Below are 15,602 nucleotides of genomic sequence, written 5' to 3'. Positions count from 1 at the left end.
AAACAGCAGTGCTGACTGGAACAAAGTCTGGTGGGTGCTGTCACCTGGGCTGCAGTGAGCAAACCTTCCCTGAGTTTGACCTTTGAAAGGAGATCCCCTTTTCTCCTGCATTTCCTCTGCCTGGTGTTTATTTTCTGACCTGGTCACACTGCTGTTGGTTTCTTTCTTCTTACTAAGTGTCAGGTTATGGCTAGGACTTTTCCTTTGGCTGGAGAAAAAGGGATGGGGAAAGTGCAAATAATGTTTCTGTTCAAGTCTTGAGCATCATCCATGAGACATTTGCCTGTGGGGAGAGGAAATAAATACATGAATGTAGCTATTTTGGATGACCATTCTTTCCCTTCAGAACTGTCAGCAAATCCACTATTTTCCAAGGTTTCTAAGTTATGTGGGAGGTTTCCAGGAATGTGGAACACAAACAGATGTGGTTGATCTCCCATGACAAAAATCTACACGTATTCAATTTATTCAGCACAGCTCAGGATGGGAATCTGATGATGGATAGATTGTGCTGACCCTGCATGTTTTGATGTCAGATGAATCAGGAGGAAGAAACCTACTTACAGGAAGGTTGTGTTTCACTGCCTATTTATTGTTCCAGAGATTTCTGTACTTTTTCCCTGCCTTAATTTGCTTTTCTGTGTTGAATGCTGCAGAAGCAGGAGCAAGGGCATGGTTTTGGGGGTGGCTTCCAAGCACTTGCACAAAATGCACCACAAAATTAGTCTGAGGAGTCTGGGAGGAGCTTAGGTTACTTCCCTGTGACAGGTTATCTGTAAATACTTGCACAGACAAAGCTTTTGGACTTCAACTGACCAGTCCAGTTACTGGCTCTGGTGGGGTAATCTTGGCTGTATTATGTATCTGGAATTTATTTATCAGAATCCTTTCTCACTCAGAAAAGTTCACTGAATAAGTGAAGCTCTGTATGCTGTAAAAGCAGGGGTCTGTCAACAAATTCTGGATGCTCTGTGTTTTGGGGGCCTCTGATGCCTTCCTCATCTTCGCAGGCTTTTTCAACAACCTTTTTGTACTCTTTTTTTCCTTTATTAGTTTTATGCTTAAATTGTGTAACAGCTCTTGCTCTCCCCACCATGAAGTGTTAACTCCTTGCTTGTTTGTCTTTAGCCCATCAGATCCTGAGTTATGAGCTACTCCCTTATTAGTTTGGAACAAGTGTGCAATTAGGTAGCCTTGACCTCTGAACAAATGGATTCCTTCTGCTCCTCTTTGAATGTCATTCTCCATGCCAGACTCCAGTTTGCCCTGTGACAGCTTCCAGCCTGCACCCTGCTCAGCCAGCTCACTGGAACTGGAGCCTCTTCCATGTGCTGGATCTGTCAGATCTGTAGGGCCTGTCCAGCAGCAGCTCCCTGCATGCACAAACAAACACCCTTGAACTGCACCTCTGCACTCCAGCTCAGCCTGTCCTCCTCTTTGTATTAGTGCAAGCAGCAGTCCAGGCTGCTTGCCCAGACACTGCCACTCAACCACAAACCCAGCCAGTTTGCCCTGAACTTGCATGATTTGCTAGAGGTGTGTGCATGCAGGGCTGGAATTGCTCTTGGAACTTTCCTTTCTCACTGCTGCACTGATATTTGCAATTGCTTCTTAGCGTTCTAGTGCAAAAGATGTTTTGGTTTTGCCTTCTACTGATACCTTTTTAGTAGGGATGCAAAGTCTTCTAAAGAAAATCCAGATTGTAAGTGGATTATAGTGAATATTGTTCCTCAGCTCTACCTGTTGGTGGAAAACTTTACAGGCTCTTTTAAATGCAGGCTGCAGTGCTGGGTGCAGCTGAGCTGGAACTGATCAAGGGACTGTGTGGAAGGAAGAGCTGGCAAAGGAAAGTCAGTGTTGCTTTGGAGAGCTGTGCTGGGTCACTGCCTCTGCTGGAGGCTTCTGTGGTAAAGTCGGTCATTTTTGGGGGATTCAGTGAGAATTTGGGGCAGTGACTACAAAAGGGTTTGTTTTGGTGCTCACCCCAAGCTGTTCTGCTCCTCTCAGCTGCAGAGAGGATTGTGCTGCTTTTGCAGCCAAGGTGGAATCAGAGCAGTTCAGTGCAGTGTATTGGGTGTATTTGTAAAACATACTAAAATTTAAGGGTCTCAGTGATAGAAAATCTTGTGTAAGAGACAGAAGGACAAGTTTTACCCCCTGGGTATCTTGGGATGGAGAACAGTCCACAAACATGTAGGACCTCACTGAAAATCCACAGGTGGAGAGCTGGATTTGCTTTTCAACTCCCTTTCCTTACAGGCTTATGCTAACTCATGATATCTGTTACAGTGCTACTGGAGGTCAAAAATGGGAAGATTTCACTGTGCAGTGGATTTGGAGCTGTGTTCAGGGGGTAATTACCACTGTCAGCATTGTAATTCTTTATTAGAAGTTGATTTCCTGTGCAAATGCAAGACTGCAGAAAAAGCACCAACAAGCAAACCTGACGAAATGACAAAAAACCCAAACCCAAAGATTTCCTACTCCAGTTCTTCACTGCATCAATCTTGCCTGGATCAATAGTGCTTCAAGACTGGGGTCTTGGTGCAGCACTGCATGGTGGAGCATCACTATTAGTAATGTCAGGTATTAATGCCCAAATATATATTTTTTATTGCTTGGGGTTTTATTTTTCTCTGTTTATCCTATGTTAGCATTCTGTGCAGTAGCAAGGACATTGTTGTACATGTGTTTGTCTTACTGAAATGCTTTTTTGAATTTAAATACTCATGTCCTGTTTCTCCCTGCAGGACTGTCCTCTGTAGGCTCCCAAGCAGTAGAACAGGCAGGAAATAATTAATCTCTGGGTCAGGATGTAGCAATTTAATTTGTAAGACTAACAAAGTTTACAGGGATTGCATTACAGAAGAATGCTTTTGCTCAGTTTTCTGAACAGCTTTCTGTTCAATGTTCATACATTTAATTTTGGTGTGTGTCATATGTCACATTCAATAACATTGAATAGAGAAAATATTTTCAAGGCAATGCTTCCCATGCAAAACACATGGCCTTTTGTTGGGAAAGAACCCCTGATGCTGCAATCAGATCATTGCACCTCCTTTGTACAAAATCATTGGAAAGACTTGGAGTGGGAGGGGACAGGCACTCAGGAAGTGTCAGGATGATTTGTTGGAAGATGTCCAGGCAGTGACTGAAACAGGGATCCTTCTCCTGCACCGTGTCCTGGTTTTCCCATGCCTCCCAAAGCAGCCAGCACATTCTCAGGGGCAGGGCTGTGGTTTCAGGCCAGGGGTGCACCTAGAGGGGGCGAGATGCAACCTTAAGTTGACGCAGCACGATGGTGGTGGCCAGGAGCTGGAGGAGCAGGAGACAGAGGCCTGCCAAGGGGAGCCAGAGGAAGACAAGACAGAAGGAATCCAGGTCTTTCTGCACTCTGCTGTCTGCAGGAATAGAGAAGAGGGAAGGTCCACGGGTGCTCACTGCAGGTGTTACAGCCAGGTCTGCTGGAGCCAAGGGGGCTGCCCAGGGCCCTGCTTGGTCTTTTCCCTCCCCCAGTTCCTGGTGTCCCCAGGCATGGGATATACTCATGATTTTTACATCTTATTTAGCCTTTCCTATGGGGGATGAAATGATGGAATTTAATCCTTCCAACTCTGCTAAAGCTGTATGGATTTTCACTCTCCCCCCATCCCAAAATATCTGTAGGGTCCCTCTTGGTATCAGTGGACAAGGGTCTCCTCCCCTCTCCCTCCCTGCATCCAGGCTACCTGGATCTGGTGTCTTCAGGTTGGAGTCCATTTCAGTGGTGTCACACTGGATGGTGGGCCCTGGTGTGCTGGGTGCCACTATGGTGGTGGCTATAAGTGAAAAGGATGAATTGAGCATGTAGGGAAATACAATGAAAGACATCTCTCCTGCCTTTCTGCTCTCCTGCCAGGGCACAGCTGATCCTGGGGACAGCAAAGGCCTCAGCTCTAGGGGAGCTTCATAGACCCCATTTTGGATGGGGACTCCCCAAGGAGGGTTTCCCAAGAGCCAAGAGTGAGCTGCAGCCTGCTTGTTCCTCACTTTCTGACACCATCCTCACAAAGCCTGAGCCCCCTGAGCTTGGGGGTATTTTGGGAGCTGTGTGTGCTGAGGAAGGAGGGGGAGGTGGTGGTGGACTTTGCTTGAATCCTCTCCCTTCAGAGCTATGGGTGGGGCTGGGGAAGTGGGGATGGGAGATGATGCCCAAGCATGTTTGCCTTTGGGCAGGAGCAGTGCCAGGAGGAGAGGTGGGAAGCAGGGAGGCTGTGGCAGGAGGAGCAGTGGGTTGGTTGCAGGATGCCTTGGTCAAGCAAGCAGGGAAATGGGGTTTGTGGGAGGGATGGCTGGTTCCAAAGGGCACAAGGGCAGGAGGTGCTGGGCATTTTGGCAGGGCTGGGTGAAGGTGTTGCTGACCTGGAAGGAAGGCACGCAGGCCAGGGCTGAAATGCAGCATTTGGATGAAATTCATCACACAGAAATAGCTCCCCTCATCCTGTGGTGTGAAAGATTTCACTGCCAACCGATAGATTGTGTTGTCTTTGCTCGCCTCAAAGCGTCTTGATGTTCTCTGACTCCTCTCAAATGTGGTCCGGGACAAGGCATTGATGAAGACAATGAAGTGAAGGGTCCCACTCCTGTCCTGGCGGATCCAGGATGCCCCATGGCTCTTGTCAGTGTGACACTCCAGCTCCAGCTTCTGTCCCACCTGGAGCTGGGTGATGTCCCTGGGAGACCTGAGCTTTATCTGCAGTGACTGGCCATAAATCCCAGGGCAGCCTGCAGGAGAGAAATCCTTGCTGGAACCACTTGGGTGGAGTCAAAGGGTTCTCTGAGGAAACCTCCCTCCCTCCCTTTCTATGGGGTGGTAGTACAAATGGAAAGGGAAGTCCTCACTGCCTGGATGACATGAAGGTTTTGTTGGAGTCCTTGCTGGGATGGTGCATGGAGGGTGATCAGCAATCAGCCAGCTGAGCTTGAAAGATGGGTGCTGCCCTTCCAGCACCTTCTCAGGGACGTTACACCTTCCCAGTTCTCTGAAGTAATAAGCTGTATAAGCTCCCTGTGAACACTAACTTTTAAACTCCCTTTTCCCCACCCTTCTTCCTCCCCTCTGGAACCAGTCATTGGATCCATCTCCCTTCCCAGCTCAGGTGCTTCTGCAGCCACCCCTCCAGCCGCCCTTTGCTGGCTGAGGTGGTTCTGCCTCTCCCCCCACAATTACTGAGCACACCTCAAGGTCAGCAGTTTTGGTCTGATTTTTTCCTTCCCTTTAACTAGTTAGTCCTATGTCTTGGATTCAGTGGAAGGGTTTTCCTTGCCCCTCCCAGTGAAGGGGCTACGCAGCCCCGTGTCCATACTCACAGAATCCCAGAGTGAGCAGCAGGAGCAGGGCAGGAGCCGTGTCCATCTTCTCCTGGCGTGTCTGTGCTCGGGGCTGGTGCAGGGCAGCTGAGATGGTTTTTCTCACTTGGCTTGGGAGGCTTTGTCACTCTTTTGGGAGGATGTGATGTCATCAGGACCCCAACACCAGGATGAATTCAGTTCCAGCTCAGAATCTGGGTCCCTTTATCCCTCATCATTTCTTAGAAGATTTTTTTCTGAATACTTTGCTAGAGATCCAGAGTGATGCTGCTCATGGCTGAGGTGGGGTCAGCCACCACAGCCTGCTGTTCCCTTCCCACAGCTTCTGTGCAGGAGACAGAACAGCCCCATGCTTTGGTGAAGACCCTAGAACGCTTTTCTTGGGGATCCTGCTTCCTCTTGAGCACATTCATGCAGTCCCGTGTGCATGGCAGAGCCCACAGTGACACAGGTGTTCCTGGTGTAGATCCATGTGTGTTGTCTGTCTCCAAGCACAGATTTCTGGCACACAGATGGGTACTGCTCTATTGTTGTCATTGCACGTTGTTCAGTTCTTCTTTGCTATTGCTCAGCAGAAGTCTTTTCATGAAAGGTAGTTGGTTTAGGAACTGGAACCTGTTGAGACTGCCCCTCGCACTAGGGAGTGTTTTTCCTTTTCTTTGTTTTTAAAACTCGTGGTTCTCTTCTTTAACCACAGGGTCTTATGCTCTTCAAAACCCTTTTATGGTTCACCAGAGAGGGCTCTTGCTGCTGCCACCAGGTGACCACTTGCAATGGGGATGGGTGGTGCTTCCTGGCCCTTTGCATGCATAGAAAGAATCATTTCAGCAGAGTGCAAGGGGCTGGGCTGGTGTTTGATTGAGTTCTTTCTTCTGGACTTTCCTGTTAATTGCTTTTCTGTGTGAGTTTGGGTTTTTTTTTTAATTACACCTCTGCAAAGAAGCTCTGTTTTTCCTTGTCTGTCAGAAGCCAGGTGCTGCTGAGTTTGATGCAGCTGCTGTTGGGGCTGCTGCTCAGAGCATGAGATGACCCAGCCATCTTCTCCTGGAGTGTCTGTCCTTGGGGACAGTGCAGCACAGCTGAGATGATCTCTGTCACTTGGCTTGGGAGGCTGTGCCACTCTTTGGGGGGATGTGATGTCATCAGAACCCTCTTGGGTAAAGGGACAATGCTTGGCCTCTGTGACAAAACGTTGAGGAAAAAAAGGTTTTCTGAAGAAATTAGTTTATAGTCCAGAATTTGTGATGTGCTTCTTCTTTGTTTTATCTGCTTGTGGTTCTTTTCTCTCACCATGGCTTCCTTCCGTCCTGCCCCAAGCCCACTGTGTGCTCAAGTGGCTCTTGCTGCTGCCTCTGGGTCACCACTGGTACTGGCTGATATTTCCTGGAGCTTTGCACACACAGGCTTTCCTGTTGATTGTCTTTCACTATAGGTTTTTTTGTTTAATTTCTTCCCTTTTTTACTAACCCTTTGTCAAGAAGCCTCTTGATTCCTGGCTCTGTCAGAACACAGGTTCTGCTGTTTGTGCTGCTACCGACAGCTGAGTTATGGAAAGTGGTTTAGGAACTGTGTTTATATCACTGGGCATCAAAATGTGTTGGTGTGGGGAAAGCTGCTGCTGGGGTGTGTGAGGGTCACTGGTGCTGTGTGAGCTGTGCCCTGCAGAGTGTGGGATGCAGGATCAGTGTGCAGATGTGTTGAGGGAGGCAGGAGCCATCCCAGAGCCTCCCGTGTTTGGCACTGGGCTTAGAAGTGATCAGGTGTGTTCTGAAATAACAAACAACCCCTCTGAAACAAATAAAAATTCCCAGAGCAAACAGATCCTGCTTGTATTTCTTCATCTGTTGCAAGAGGATGTGGGTGTGGGGTCAGTACCAGAGCAGGAGCTCAGTGCCCTTCTGCCTGGGCTGCAGGAACGCGGTGTGATGTGTAATGTGAAAAAGTGGATATGAGAAAATGAGCAAAGACCTAGAGCTTTTTGGCAGAAACACTTTGAGTTATAGCTTTTTAAGTGAAAATTTGTAGCTCACACTAATTCAATAAGAAATTAAGTTGATCTCACAGCCTCAATGTTGGGGCTTTTCTGCTGTTTTTATCTTCATAGTGTGTGTAGTTCTGTGGAGTTGCCATTCAGTATTTGCTTGCTATTGTTTAGATACGCTTATCTAGTCCTGAATTTTTTCTTTTTATTTTTTTTAAAATTCTTACAAACATGTCAGTTTGGAAGAACTTTGTTTTTCTTTTATTTTCTCTCCTTCCCATCTTGTTTACAGAGCAGGAGACTATCAAAGGGCTTCTTCCACTCTTTTTTTTTGCCAGGTTTTTATCAGCCCTGTGACAAGATTCCAGAGTACCCGCAGACTCTTTATCTCAGGCACCTTCTCGGCAGTTTCTGGGATGTGGGAGTGTCACTGGGCCCATCAGCAAATCCCTGGGAAGATACCTTTAGATGATATTAGGCTGCAGTAAGCTGGAAGCTGAAGTCTGCACCCTAATGCTCAGGATTATGTATTAATCACAGGCTTTTCCCTTACCCAAGACTTTTTCAACCCCTTGTTTATTATCTTCCTGAAGGATTTTAGCTTTTTTGAGACTAGGAACCAAAGAAAAAAAGAAATAATTATCATGAATCTGATTAGGATAATTTTATTTTATATCTCAGTTCTTAAATTGCAAGTATACTAAGGAAATATTTACATGAAATACAGATCTGAAAAAACAGAACTTACAGTAGTCCATAACATGTCCCCAGAATATCAACATGTTAAACATCCCGCTTAACAAAACCAATTTTTTTTAATTACTCAGGCATTTCCCTCAGAAAAAAAGCAAATCCCACTTTCTTAGGCCAAACTCCTGCAGAAATAGGTAGATCAGGGGTAGCAGCAGAACGAGGATAGTGTGAGTGGAGCAGTGAACCTTAGCCCCCAGGACTGTAAAAACCTCAAAAGTAAGACAATTAATCCATATTCAGCTTCTCAATGCAGTCTTGTATTCCATTACAAGAAACAATAAAAGCCCTAGGAGAGAGGCACCACAAGAACATGTGTTGAGTGAGGATAATTATTTCTAAGGCTTTGTGTAGCAAATTCCACCTCTGGCTGCATTTTGGGAGGAAATCACTCAGAGCCTTGAGCAAAGGTCCAGCTCATGTCCTCATTTCTCACCAGCATCTCACTGAGGTGTGTCAGCATCAGCACTGGCCTGGCTCTAGTGCCTGAGCCCTGTCCCTGGGAGCAGAGGTGGCCTTTGAGAGGAGCTCAGGGTTTGGAAGGAGCTGTGCTTTACCCTGCAGCTCCCAGGGAACTGCTGCTCCCTGTCCGTGTGTCTGTGCTCCCTCTCGTCTCCTCAAACCCGTCAGGGCAGAGTGGCTGAGGTGCACTGGCCTTGTGGATAATGCAGGAGATGGATTTCTGTGCTGACAGCTCCCAGGAGAAGATCCAGAAGCCAGGAGGAGCAGATGCTGATCCGTGTTAGTTTGGTGTCCTGGGTTTCGTGGGGGGCTTCCTGTTTGCAGGTCTGCAGGGAGAAGAGGGTTTGGTTTACTCACATGGGAGAGGAGCAAGAAGGCAATTAAGGCTCTTTGAGCCTTGGGCTGCAGCCAGGGACCTCCAAGAGGAGGCTGCAAATTGTTCCTAAATCCTCTTTGTGCAAGTGAAAGTTCTACCTCCATTTCAAGCAGTGAGAGATAACAGAAGGATATTCTCAAGATACACAATTCTTATATTAATTTAAAAATAAAGTGGGTTTTTTTTGGTTTTTTTTTTTTTTTTTTTACTTCTGCACACTCCCATCCTCTCGTTTAGCCTTTCTCTACATTCAGAAAAGAATGAAGAAGGAAGACCTAAGGGTTTGTGGGTTTTTTTTTGAGTTAAACAGGGTGTTATAATTTCAGAGATATTTTTTTCTTGTTGGAACATGTTGCCTGCAGAGACATTTGAAAGGAGGCTTTCCAAATAGCCAATGTGCACCTAACATTATAGAAATGACTGCTCTCCATCAACTGAGAGTTTTATGCTGATCTAATGAGTTGGGGATTTGGCACCCCTTTTCAGGGAAGATTAATTGGTGGTGGAAAATGAATCCTCCTGCTGCCAGCAAGGATGGCAGGCCAGATCCTGGGGTGCTTTGTAAGGGAGTGAATTGCACTGTTAACTTCCACAGAGCTTCCTTTCACTGAGCAGGAGCTGCTCAGAGCAGCAGGAATTTCCTCTCTAAATCAAAACTGAAATATGGTACAATAGCTAAAACCAGAGCTCTGTCAAGTTTAGGGCTGCTGAATGAGAGCCATCCTTGAGGAGATGATTTCCCGAGTCTCCACTGCATCAGGGCAAAGTGGGAGAGCTCTGCAGGGTGTTTTTCTCCCCACAGAGACAGAACATCCTTGCACAGAGCTGGCAACAGGGTTGAGATACGGGAAAAATGCAAACATTCTCCTAAACAAGGCTGCATGAAGTTCCTTATCATTTCTCCCCTGGAAAGGCAGACGAGGATCAGGAAAGCACTGGGTGTGCTTTCCTGTGAATATCCCCTAAATATCCCCTGTGAAAGTGACAGTCTGTTCCCTTTTACAGACAGTTTAAAAAAATACAGCCTGCCTTCAAAAGAAAAATAAAATTGTAGGGATCCATTTCCTACTAATGTTGGGGAGGGACTGTATGAATTTGGAGAACAAAATGGTAATTACGTCTTATACTAAAAACCCATGGATGTATAACAAGGAACAGGAATTTATCTGATTTAGAAGATGCTTTGATTAGCAAAGAATGAGGCTCCAGAGGTGTGAACATGCTGTTCCAAAGTTTCTTGGCAACCCAGCTGTTCCAAGCACTAGCCCAGCCCTGGCTGCCCTTGGGCAGTAGTGGGGATTTCTTGGTGTCTTTCTTGCCACAAGCCCCAGGGTGCACAAAACTTGCAGAGGTGGTTCCCTTCAGAGCAGGAGGAGTGAGCAAACCAGCTGCAGGGAGATCCATTTGCAGAAGCAAAATGTGTGTGGGCAAAAAGCATTTCCTCTCCCAAACCAGGAAATTCCAGTTCTCATTCTGATCGTGTTTTCCTGGTCACCCAGGGAGAGTTGGGGAGGGAAAGCATAAAGAAAAGGTTCCTGTATGCCCTAGAAACTGGGTTAGCCCTCAATCTATTCCTGTCTGCACTGGTGTTTCTCAGGAGAGCCCTGTGAGGTTCCAGCAGCCTCTCTGCTGCTGTTCCTGCTCCTCAGTGCCTGCTGGGGAAACAGAGGTCACTGGTGTTTCTCAGGAGAGCCCTGTGAGGTTCCAGCAGCTTCTCTGCTGCTGTTCCTCAGTGCCTGCTGGGGAAACAGAGGCAGGAAGCCTGGTGCTGCTGGCCCTGCATGGTGCAGAGGGGAATTTGGGGCGCAGGAACTTACATGTAAACCATGGGGACAACTAAACTGGCAGTAAAGAAATCAAATTAATGGTTTGGGGAGGGAAGGGATGAAATATGGTCACTCCCAGGCTCATGTTGGGAATGGTGCATTGGAAGCACAGAAATGTGGTTGGTTATGAGCACTGGGTGATGCACAAAGTTTTTGGGCTGCCACAAACACCTCCTGTCCTCCTGTTTTGTGTCTCCTGCTGGGTCAGAGCTCAATGATTTGAATGGCTTAATAGCTGTAAAACCAAACAAAAAGCCCAAACAGATAAAAAACCCCCAGACAAAACCAAAAACAGAGAACAGGAGAACCTTCTGTTCCATTTTTGGCCTTAAGTCATTGCTCAGGCTCCTCCCAACCATCTTCTATCAGATGAAGAATTTTTAGGTTGCTTTTTGGCACCTGCCTCCTTTATGTATTGAGGGTGAGATGTTGCCAAGTTGAAGAGGAAAGTGCCAGTCCCTGTCACTCACCTCTTACACCTGCATCTTCGTCTTCTGGTTTCTAAGAAAAGAGAGAAAATGTTTTAGTTCAAAGATGCCAAGTGACAGCTCAGGAAAGAAACACTCCAGTGAGGTAGGGCTGGTCCTCCCCTGCAGCTGATATCGTTAATAACAGATAAACTAAGCCTATTTTTGAGGAAATCCATGCCAGGGAGTGGTGCTTACCACTTGGGTTACCCCAATAATCCACTTAAATATTTCAATCAATTAATCTTTGAGGTGTGTAGCAGCAGCAGTGACAGCCTGGGAATACTGAGGGTAAATGATTTCTGTTTGTTGTGTCCAGTGACTTTGACACGTTGCTGAACATCCCTCAGCAGTAATAATTTCTGCAGCAGGTGAGTGGCAGTGATGCCACATCACAGGCACCCAAAGTAACAATGCTCTTGCCCATTTTAGCCTCTGTGTTGGTACTTTGGGGTAGATTCAGCCAAATGAAATGCCTAGCCATTAACTTTAGACTAAGGTAAAAATGTATCTTGAAGGATTTGGAAATTGGTGCATTAATTAACTGCAGCTAAGGGGTTTTCACTGACCATAATGTAATGAAGTTTCTCACAGCAGGTGAGTGGCAGTGATGCCACATCACAGGCACCCAAAGTAACAATGCTCTTGCCCATTTTAGCCTCTGTGTTGGTACTTTGAGGTAGATGAAGCAAAATAAAATACTGATCCATTAATTTTAGACTAAGGTAAAAATTCATTCTGAAGGGCTTGGAAATTGGTGCATAAATTAACTGAGCTGAGAGCTTTTCACTGACCATAATGTCATGAAGTTTCTGGTCTGGTTTGAGCTTGAGATGCTACTCCCAGCATTTGCTGGACCATATTTACTCTGTTAGGTCAGAATGTTTCAGGCCCTGGCACTTTAACCTCCGACACACCCATTTATGAGCCAAGACAGTTGGTAGAGTAAGTACTGTCTCTTTCTAATCTATTTTACTTCCTTGAAAGTTTTTTTCAACATAAATATTTTGCTGTGTGACTCTAAGTTGATAATTCTTTTTCATCCTAATCCTGCTGATGAGGATTAAAATACAGACACTGATATTAACAGTGGTCCTTGTCTTGCACTGGCTGTGTACTGGTTATCAGCTGCCTCCCAAAACTGCCAGAAGGTCCAACTCCCTGAGGGCAGGGCTGTGGGCTCAGGCCAGAGATGGATCTAGAGAGGGTTGTGGGGAGCCTTACGTCGACACAGCACGATGGTGATCACCAGGGCGATGAGGAGCAGGAGGAGGGCACCTGCCAAGGGGACCCAGATGAAGATGTGACAGAAGAAATTCAGATTTTCCTGCATTCTTTCCTCTGCTGGAAGAGAGAAGATGGAATGTCCACCGAGTGCTCAAGACAGCTCTGATTTCAGCATTTTTCTAGGGACTCGAGGGAGGATAGGTGGCAAAAGTTTTCTCATGTTTTCTGCTGAGGCTAAAAGCAGCCCCACCCCAAAGGCTCTCCTCTCCCTCCCCTATTCCTGGTGAGCCAGACATGCTCAAAATTTTTACATCATATTTAGCCTTTCTCAGGTTGAATGAAATACTGGAATTTAATCCTTAAAGATGCTCTGTGGATCTTCTCTCTCCCTCCCACTCCCAAAACGCCTGCAGGATCTCCCCTAGTATCAGTGGACCAGAGTCCAGCCCTTCTCCCTCCCTCTCTCCATTCAGGTTACCTGGATCTGGAGTCGTGAGGTCGGGGTCCTCAGTGATGCCACGCTGGGTGGTGGGTCCTGGTGTGCTGGGTGCCACTGTGGTGGTGACTACAGGTGAAATGGATGAATTGAGCATGTAGGGAAATACAATGAAAGACATCTCACCTGCCTTTCTGCTCTCTTACCCCTGCCAGGGCACAGGTGCTCTTTGGTTCAGCTCCTGGAGAACTTCCAGGAGCCAATTTTGGATGGAGTCTCCCCAAGGAGGGTTTCCCAAGAGCCAAGAGGGAGCTGCAGCCTGCTTGTTCCTCACTTTCTGACACCATCCTCACAAAGCCTGAGCCCCCTGAGCTTGGGGGTATTTTGGGAGCTGTGTGTGCTGAGGAAGGAGGGGGTGGTGGTGGACTTTGCTTGAACCCTCTCCCTTCAGAGCCATGGGTGGGGAAGTGGGGATGGGAGATGATGCCCAAGCATGTTTGCCTTTGGGCAGGAGCAGTGCCAGGAGGAGAGGTGGGAAGCAGGGAGGCTGTGGCAGGAGGAGCAGTGGGTTGGTTGCAGGATGCCTTGGTCAAGCAAGCAGGGAAATGGGGTTTGTGGGAGGGATGGCTGGTTCCAAAGGGCACAAGGGCAGGAGGTGCTGGGCATTTTGGCAGGGCTGAGTAAGGCTGGGTGAAGGTGTTGCTGACCTGGAAGGAAGGCACGCAGGCCAGGGCTGAAGTGCAGCATTTGGTTGAAATTCATCACGCAGAAATAGCTCCCCTCGTCCTGTGGTGTGAAAGATTTCACTGCCAACCGATAGATTGTGTTGTCTTTGCTCGCCTCAAAGCGTGTTGATCTCTGATTCTCCCCAAATGTGGCCCGGGACAAGGCATTGATGAAGACAATGAAGTGAAGGGTCCCACTCCTGTCCTGGCGGATCCAGGATGCCCCATGGCTCCTGTCAGTGTGACACTCCAGCTCCAGCTTCTGTCCCACCTGGAGCTGGGTGATGTCCCTGGGATACCTGAGCTTTATCTGCAGTGACTGGCCATAAATCCCAGGGCAGCCTGCAGGAGAGAAATCCTTGCTGGAACCACTTGGGTGGAGTCAAAGGCTTCCCTGAGGAAACCTCCCTCTCTATCTGTGGGCTGGAAGTAGAAATGGAAAGGGAAGTCCTCACTGCATACATGACATGAAGGTTTTCTTGGAGTCCTTGCTGGGATGGTGCATGGAGGGTGCTCAGCAATCAGCCAGCTAAGCTTGAAAAGTGGGTGCTGCCCTTCCAGCACCTTCTCAGGGACGTTACACCTTCCCAGCTTCTCTGAAGTGACTCCATTTGCACTTCTTCCACCCTTCTCCCTCCCCTCTGGAACCACTCATTGGATCAATCTCCCTTCCCAGAGCAGGTGGTGCTGCAGCCACCCCTCCAGCTGCCCTTTGCTGGCTGAGGTGATACCACCATTCCTTCCAAACTTACTGAGCACACCTCAAATTCAGCCTTTTTGGTTCACTTTTTACCCCCTTAGTTATTTATCCCAATGTCTTGGATTCAGTGGAAGGGTTTTCCTTGCCCCTCCCAGTGAAGGGGCTGCACAGCCCCCTGTCCATACTCACAGAATCCCAGAGTGAGCAGCAGGAGCAGGGCAGGAGCCATGTCCATCTTCTCCTGGCGTGTCTGTGCTTGGGGCTGGTGCAGGGCAGCTGAGATGGTTTTTCTCACTTGGCTTGGGAGGCTGTGTCACTCTTTTGGGAGGATGTGATGTCATCAGGACCCTCTTGGGTAAGGAGGTGATGCTCGGCATCTGCAGCGTAAGGAGGAAAAAAAGATTCCTGAAGAAATTAGTCTGTTTTCCAGAGTTTATATATCCTTATCAGCTCTTAATGGTGCCTCAATGCTTTTTCCTGGATGACTTCCCTGGAGATCCAGTGATGCTGCTCATGGCTGAGGTAGGATCAGCCACCACTGCTTGCTGTCCCCAGCCCTCTGGGGACCCACAGCAGCTCCAGCTCTGCAGAAGTTATGGATGAGTCCCATGCTTTCAATGCAGGCTGTACTTTGCTTTTCCTGGCAGGGATTCTACCTCCTCCTTAGCACACTCAAGGGGTCTCATGTGGATGGCAGAGCCCACATTGTTTTGTTCCCCAGCAAGTGAGACACAGGTGTTTCCTGGCATAGACACACAGATCATTTCTCTCCAAGCACACGTGCTGCTGGCACACAGCTGGGTTCTTCAGGTGCTTGATTGTTCTCTTTGCAATTCTTCTTTGTTTAATTCTTTGTTTAATTCTTTGCAATTGCAAATTCTCTTCGTGCAGGGCAGGTGGTCTGTGAGCAGAAACTTCATGTGAGTTCCCAATGTCCAGCATGTGCTTTGCTTTTTGTTTGTTTTACCAACTTGTGGCTCTCTTCTCTCACCACAAGTGTTTCCTCTCTGCCAAAAAAAACCCCTTGTGTGCCTCAATGGCCCTTGCTGCTGCCTCTAGATGACCACTGGCAGGTGGGGATGGGTGATGCTTCCTTGAGCTTTAAAAACACACAGTAACAACAATTTCACCAGCCTGTGAGGGGCTGGGCTGGTGTCTGATTTCTTTCTTTCTTCCTGGCTTTCCTGTTGAATTTTCTTTCTATATGTTGGGGTTTTTTTTCTTTTCCATTACCCCTCTGCAAAGAAAGCCCCATTTCCCTGGATCTGTCAGAAAGTAGGTGCTGCTGGGTTTGATGCCATTT

The 15,602-nt window shown here is 47.6% G+C and overlaps 2 protein-coding genes across 4 annotated transcripts; both read right to left on the bottom strand.

Moving 5' to 3' along the window:
- Positions 1 to 2,669: 2,669 nt before the first annotated feature.
- LOC120509342 (T-cell surface glycoprotein CD8 alpha chain-like) lies at positions 2,670 to 7,361 on the bottom strand. The gene is made up of 4 exons (XM_039723842.1): positions 5,350 to 7,361; positions 4,402 to 4,764; positions 3,729 to 3,818; positions 2,670 to 3,440 (listed from the first exon to the last, which is right to left on the bottom strand). The coding sequence occupies exons 1-4, from the start codon at positions 5,393 to 5,395 to the stop codon at positions 3,259 to 3,261; spliced, it is 681 nt and encodes a 226-aa protein (XP_039579776.1). The 5' UTR covers positions 5,396 to 7,361; the 3' UTR covers positions 2,670 to 3,258.
- Positions 7,362 to 8,012: 651 nt separating this feature from the next.
- LOC120509404 (T-cell surface glycoprotein CD8 alpha chain-like) lies at positions 8,013 to 15,245 on the bottom strand. 3 transcript variants are annotated; one of them, XM_039723984.1, is made up of 6 exons: positions 14,489 to 15,245; positions 13,582 to 13,941; positions 12,917 to 12,991; positions 12,436 to 12,555; positions 11,215 to 11,245; positions 8,013 to 8,868 (listed from the first exon to the last, which is right to left on the bottom strand). In XM_039723984.1, exons 1-6 carry the CDS (start codon positions 14,532 to 14,534, stop codon positions 8,823 to 8,825), a joined length of 678 nt encoding a protein of 225 aa, XP_039579918.1. In that variant the 5' UTR covers positions 14,535 to 15,245; the 3' UTR covers positions 8,013 to 8,822. The 3 variants fall into 3 exon arrangements, with proteins under 3 accessions (XP_039579918.1, XP_039579917.1, XP_039579916.1); XM_039723983.1 differs by having other exon boundaries at positions 12,436 to 12,552; positions 12,917 to 13,003; positions 14,489 to 15,240; XM_039723982.1 differs by having other exon boundaries at positions 12,917 to 13,003; positions 14,489 to 15,234.
- Positions 15,246 to 15,602: the final 357 nt, after the last annotated feature.

This window comes from Passer montanus, unplaced genomic scaffold (genome assembly GCF_014805655.1).
Source record: "Passer montanus isolate IOZ18808 unplaced genomic scaffold, ASM1480565v1 scaffold51, whole genome shotgun sequence".
NCBI classification, from domain to species: domain Eukaryota; kingdom Metazoa; phylum Chordata; class Aves; order Passeriformes; family Passeridae; genus Passer; species Passer montanus.
This window is presented reverse-complemented; position numbering and strand designations above follow the sequence as displayed.